This window comes from Cebus imitator, unplaced genomic scaffold (assembly GCF_001604975.1).
Source record: "Cebus imitator isolate Cc_AM_T3 unplaced genomic scaffold, Cebus_imitator-1.0 Scaffold24, whole genome shotgun sequence".
NCBI lineage: Eukaryota > Metazoa > Chordata > Mammalia > Primates > Cebidae > Cebus > Cebus imitator.
Window position 1 is genome coordinate 10,788,981 of NW_016107339.1, and position 6,000 is coordinate 10,794,980.

Here is a 6,000-nt window from a genome sequence, read left to right on the forward strand (position 1 = left end):
TTGTCCCCTGAGGGATCCTTAGCAGGGTGGCATTGATGCTGGGATGAGAGTGAGGGTGGAGGTCCCCGGCTGGGGATCTGGACACTGGAGAGGAGGAGCTGCCAGGGAGAGCTGAGGAAGCACAGCCCTGCACCTCTGCTACTCCCCTCTGTGCACCTCAGGGTGTCTTTGGCAACTGTGTGACCTTGTGAGCCTTGGTTTTCCTCTCTGAATAACGGGTGTCATTCCCTACCTTCTCTGCTTTAGTGGTTTTTTTGCTTTTTTGAGACAGGGTCTGCTCTGTCATCCAGGCTGGAATGCAGTGGCGCCATCTCCACTCACTGCAACCTCTGCCTCTGGAGTTCAGTGATCTTCATGTCTCAGCCTCCTGAGTATCTCGGATTGCAGGAATGTGCTGCCATGCCCTGCTAATTTTTTTTGAGACGGAGTCTCACTCTGTCACCCACGTTGCAGTGCAGTGGCTTGATCTCGGCTCACTGCAACCTCCGCCTCCTGGGTTCAAGCAATTTTCCTGCCTCAGCCTCCCGAGTAGCTGGGACTACAGATGCACACCACCACATCCAACTAATTTTTTAATATATTTTTAGTAGAGACAGGGTTTCACCATGTTGGTCAGGCTGGTCTTGAGCTCCTGACCTTAAATGATCCACCTGCCTCGGCCTCCCAAAGTGCTGGGATTACAGGCATGAGCCACCTTGCCCAGCCAAATTTTTCTTAATTTTTAGTAGAGACCGGGTTTTGCCATATTGGCCAGGCTGGTCTCGAACGCCTGGCCTCAAGTGATCCTCCCTAAGTGCTGGGATTATAGGCATGAGCCACCGCACCAGCCTAGTTTTGTGAGATTTGAATGAATATGAAAATACCTTTTCCCTACAAAAGTGCTGTGTTGGTGCGAAGCGCTGTTGTTGTTGTTACTGATTACCTATCTTTTTTTTTTTTTTTTTTTTTTTTTTTTTTTTTTTTTTTTTTTTTTTTTTTTTTTTTTTNTTTTTTTTGAGACAGAGTCTCACTCTGTTGTCCACGCAAGTCTCGGCTCACTGCAACCTGTGTCTCCCAAGTTCAAGTGATTTTCCTGCCTCAGCCTCCTGAGAAGCTGGGATTACATGTGTGCGCCACCACGCCCAGCTAATTTTTTGTATTTTAGGAGAGATGGGGTTTCACCATGTTGGCCAGGATGGTCTTGATCTCCTGACCTTGTGATCTGCCCACCTCTGCCTCCCAAATTGCTGGTATTACAGGTGTGAGCCGCTGCGCCCGGCCGATTACCTATTTCTTGAGTGTTATGAGCCAGGCATGTGGTTGGTACTTTGTCATGAGCTTATTTAAATTTTAACTCTCACAACCTCAAGGAAACCCTTTTGTTTTACAGGACTGAGGCCTAGAGAGGTGAAGTAGCTCGTGCATCACAGGTCACACCGCTCTGAACAAGCTGTGGTTGTTCCTCTGGTTACCTCCATCCCACCCCGAACACCTGCCCCTAGGGTGGGCTTGGTGTGGGGACTGAGCTCCAGAGCCAGCGGCTGTGGGGTAGAGATTGCGGTGGTTGAGGAGGACCCTGGCCCCAACCCCTCTCTGTCTGTCCCCTAGGCTCGGCTGCCCGGTGGGCTCAGGCCCAGAGCCCAGAGCAACCAGCACAATAGCGTCCAACAGCTGGAACGCCAGCAGCAGCCCCGGGGAGGCCCGGGAGGATGGGCCCGAGGGCCTGGACAAGGGGCTGGACAACGATGCTGAGGGCGTGTGGAGCCCGGACATCGAGCAGAGCTTCCAGGAGGCCCTGGCCATCTACCCGCCCTGCGGCCGGCGCAAGATCATCCTGTCGGACGAGGGCAAGATGTACGGTGCGTGCACGGGGCGCGGGCGGGACTGCGGCCCCTCCCCCTGCTCTCTGCCCCCTCACCCAACCGGTTTGGTGACGTCCGGAGGCCTGCCGCTGGCCGGGCGAGTCTGGGCGCGCAAGCCTGTGTGTCTGGATCCTCCTCCGCGCTGCTCCTCATAAACAAGCCGGGCTTGCCCCCCAACCAGGGTGCAGCCCACACCTCGGCACCCCCGCCTGCTCCTCCTCTCCTCCCTGCTACCGGCCTGGAGGTTTCGAGGTGACTCAGTGGGCCGGAGAAACTGGGTCAGCCCAGTCTGCGCCAGGCGAGGCCCGGAAGGGGGTCCCTTCCCGGAGGAGGATGTGGAAAGGTGGCCCGGTGACAGTCCCAACACAGATCCCTCCAGTGCGGGTTGTGGGAGGTCGCACGGGGACAGAGGCCTGCGTTGCGTTCGTGGGGACGTGTTCCCTCCTCAGTCCCCTTCCCCACTCCTTGTGTTTGCTGGCCCTTCTCTCTGCCATCTTGCCCACTTCCAGAAGGGAGTGTCCCCTCTTGTCCAGCCCTGAGAGGGCTCTCCCAGAGTTGCATTTTTGGGATAACTCGACCTTTCTGGGCCTGGTTTCTGGCCAGCTCCCCCATTCCTCCCTGCAGCCCGTGGCTGAGCGAGGCAGGCCCAGCCCTTCCCAGGGCGAGCCTGTGGGAAGCAATCTGGGCTGCCCCATGCCCCTTGGCCACGCCCCAATAGCCACGCCCACCCCAGCCCCAGAGCCCCACCTTGGGGGCAGGCAGATGGTCCAGGGCGCCTGGTATCCACAGGGTGGGTACTGTCTGCCCCCACTGCTGCCTTCCAGGCTGGGGAGCCCCACGGGGTATTTTTAGACAGGGTGGAGAGAGGGGTGGAGAGGGGCTGGTGGGAAGGGAGGAGCAATGGGGCTGGTTCTGTCATCAGAGAGGAATTTGGAGAATTTGGCCGTTCTGGGGAGGCCATGGGGCTGGGGGGCAGAGTGTCTGGATTTGGGGGTCCGTGGTGCAGAACGGAGCCCCCCACCCCAACGCTCTTACAGGATGGAGAGACACTGGGAACTGGTGACATGTGGGTGACAGGCACAAGGACATGGTGACATGCTCAGTGACACATCTTGACACAGGCTGCCAGTGTAGGAGGCACATTTGTGGCTGTGCGTGCTGCCTTCCTGTCCTTCCTGGTCTTTCACCAGAGAAGGGAAGGAACTTGTCTAGGGTAAAGACAGAGCAAGGACAGGACATCCACCTGGGGCGGCCTCCTTCACATGCCCCTACAAATCCATGCACTAAGAGCATTGGAGCTGGTCACACAGGCAGGAAGCACTGCGGGGGCTGGGAGGATGGGGTGCCCAGCCAGAACAGGCCCTACCCGGCCACCTTCCTGCTGACCTGCACCACAGCCACCCAGTCTGTCTGCAAGGAAGCATGTGAGGGTGCTTAGTGCTGCTCGGCCCTCCTTCCTCCTACCTTGCAGCCCCTCACGCACCCTTTCCCTGAAGAGCAGCCCCTCTAGGTCCTGGAGGTGGTGGGATGTAGCTGGGACTCCCTAGTCACCTTTGCCTGCCCTGTGCATGCAGCTTGGAGTGAAGAGAGTGGGGAACAGAAGAGCAGGGTTTTGGGGAGGGTCCTGGAGTGGCCTCCCAGTGGGGTAGGGTCTCCAGCCTTTGGCTCCACCCTTTGCCCACTCCTCATTTTTTCTCCCACTCCAATCTAGGTCGAAATGAGTTGATTGCACGCTATATTAAACTGAGGACGGGGAAGACTCGGACGAGAAAACAGGTAGAGAGATGGTTTACGCCGGGCCCGCCACCCACACACTTTGTCTCAGCTGTCCTGGTCAACCCCTTGCCCCCTACCCTGCCCACCTCCTCAAGGCTGCCCCTGGCCTGGCCTACCACCCTCCTGGCCTCATCATGCTCCCCTTACCCCTCACTTCACCCCCTCCCACCCCTAAGCAGTCCATTCACCCTTCCCACTTCTCTTGGAGAGATGGACCCACTACCTGGCCCAGGGCTTTGGTTCAGGGACCACAGATAAGCCCACAGGGCTTTGTGGCTGCTACATGGTCCCTGCCTTGAGTGGCTCGCTGACCAGCCAGGGAGCCAGATGGTCAGACGGACTGGTACAGAGCAGGGTGGCATGGCTGAGAGAGGGTGGGTGCAGGGCACTGTGGGATAAGCAGCTAAACCTGACAGGGCTGGGGGAGGGGGGAGACAGAGCTGGGAAGGCTTCCTGGAGGAGGTGACACTCGGGATGTATTTTTAAGAAGGAGTGGGAGTTAGCCAGGCAGAGAAAAGGGAGAGGGCCCTTCCTTCCAGGGTGAGGAAGTTGGATCTACAACTAATAATCATGGTAAACCCATACAGCGCTTCCTTTAAGTTAATTTATTTAATCCTCTCAGCAACCATATTAGATAGGTACAGTAATTATCTCTTTTTTTTACGATGAGGAAACTGATGCATAGGGAAGTTAAGTAACTTCCTCGAGGCCCCCAGTCAGGAAAGAGCTGTGCTGGTGGGCAGGGTGGTGTGGTGGAGGGAGGGTGGGGACTGCTGGGCTAGGGGACACTCCGCAGAGACATGGGCAACAAGTTCCCCAAGGGGCAGTGCTAGGCCACGGGAGGGTATGGAGCGGGGAGTGGCAGGTGGCAGCTGCTGAGGAACACAGGCCCTCAAGCAGCCTGGTCGATGGATTCGAGAGGGCTGGGTGGAGACAGGGAGGCTGGCCCTCAGGGGCACCAGCAAAGGCCTAGATCAACAGTGCCGGCGTCTGGGCTGAGGGTAGTGGTGGAAATGGAGAAAAATGACAATGTAAGAGACAATTGTGGCTTCTGGTCCAGGGAAGGTGGCAGTGTGGTGACAGACAGAAACATGAAGGGAATGGATTGGAGTGATGGCCCCACTGTCCTCTCTGACCACTCACTGCCCTTTGGGGTGCTGGGGAGAGAGGCCAGGCTGGAGGCAGGACCTGGAGGAGTGGAGGCCAGTGCTGCCCTCCACGCTCCCAGCCTCCTGTCCTGATGGGATATGGACCACAGATCCCCATGACAAGTCCGCCCTGTTCTACCTCCTTCTCAAAGGAAGGTTCTGAGCCTCCCTACCCAGTGTAGTGGCGGCAATGATCCCTCATTCACTGAAGCGTTTATGAACCACCCTCCCTAAGCCCAGCTCATGTAGTACTGAATTTATTCATTTAGCAAATGACTGACCTGCTGCTATGTTCTAGGCACCAGGGATACCACATGGAGCCCACAGGGCCCGGTTCCCTGGAACCCTTGGGTTCAAATATGGTTCTTCCTGGGAGTGGGGAGTAGTGGGCTTCCCAGCCTTGCATCCTCGGCCATTGAATTTGTTAACATATGAAGACTCTTAGAACAGTGCAAGTGCTGCAGAAGAATTTGCTATTATTATTATTATGGTCATTATTATAAACAGAAAGCTGTTCTGAGCTTAGAAGCAAACTCTCAGCGGGTCCTCCTCTACCCAGAAGAGGTGTTCATAGGAAGCTGTTAGTCAGAGTGGGAAGGGGCTGAGTGTCATTAAGCTAAGTCACTTTTTTTTTAATTAAAAGAATTTTTTAAGTTAATATAGAGATGGGGTCTCGCTGTGTTGGCCATGTTGTTCTTGAACTCTTGGCCTCAAGTGGTCCTCCCGCCTCAGCCTCCCAATGTGCTAGCAATATAGGCAGGAGCCACCGCATCCAGCCAAGCTGGGTCCCTTTGAACTGAGACCAGGGTGGGCTGCAGAGGTGGGGCACATCCCAGCCTCTGAACTCAGGGTCCCCCATCACACCTGCTTCTGCCCAGCATCTTGAGAGGGCTGCCCAGAAAATGAGCTTTTACAAACCAGCTGTTGACAAGCTCAGAATTTTGGAAACCACTGCTTTGATCGTAAGGGCATAAGGTACAAGGATGGAACTCCCCCTGTCTTTACTCTCTTAGAACTCTGGGTTTTTAGATCCCAGCGTAAGGGGACCTGTCCTCTGGTTCTGAGGACAAGCCATGTCTTTATGTGTTACAAAGAGCAACCACTGACAAGGTTTTTTTTTTTGGTTCTTTTAAAATTTGCTTTTTTTTTTTTTTTTTTCCCCAAGGGTTTTTTTGTGGGGGGAAAAAATTTACTATTTTCTTGTAATCCCAGTACTTTGAGAGGCCTAGGTGGGT

At 55.4% G+C, this 6,000-nt stretch overlaps 1 protein-coding gene across 1 annotated transcript in view; it reads left to right on the forward strand.

Annotated features, from left to right (window-relative positions):
- TEAD3 (TEA domain transcription factor 3) overlaps positions 1 to 6,000 on the forward strand; it is a 26,097-nt gene that overhangs the window by 10,242 nt on the left and 9,855 nt on the right. Inside the window, exons 3-4 of the mRNA XM_017522239.2 lie at positions 1,588 to 1,838; positions 3,553 to 3,617. Coding sequence (XP_017377728.2) covers positions 1,588 to 1,838; positions 3,553 to 3,617 — 316 coding nt within the window. The remainder of the gene's footprint in view (positions 1 to 1,587; positions 1,839 to 3,552; positions 3,618 to 6,000) is intronic.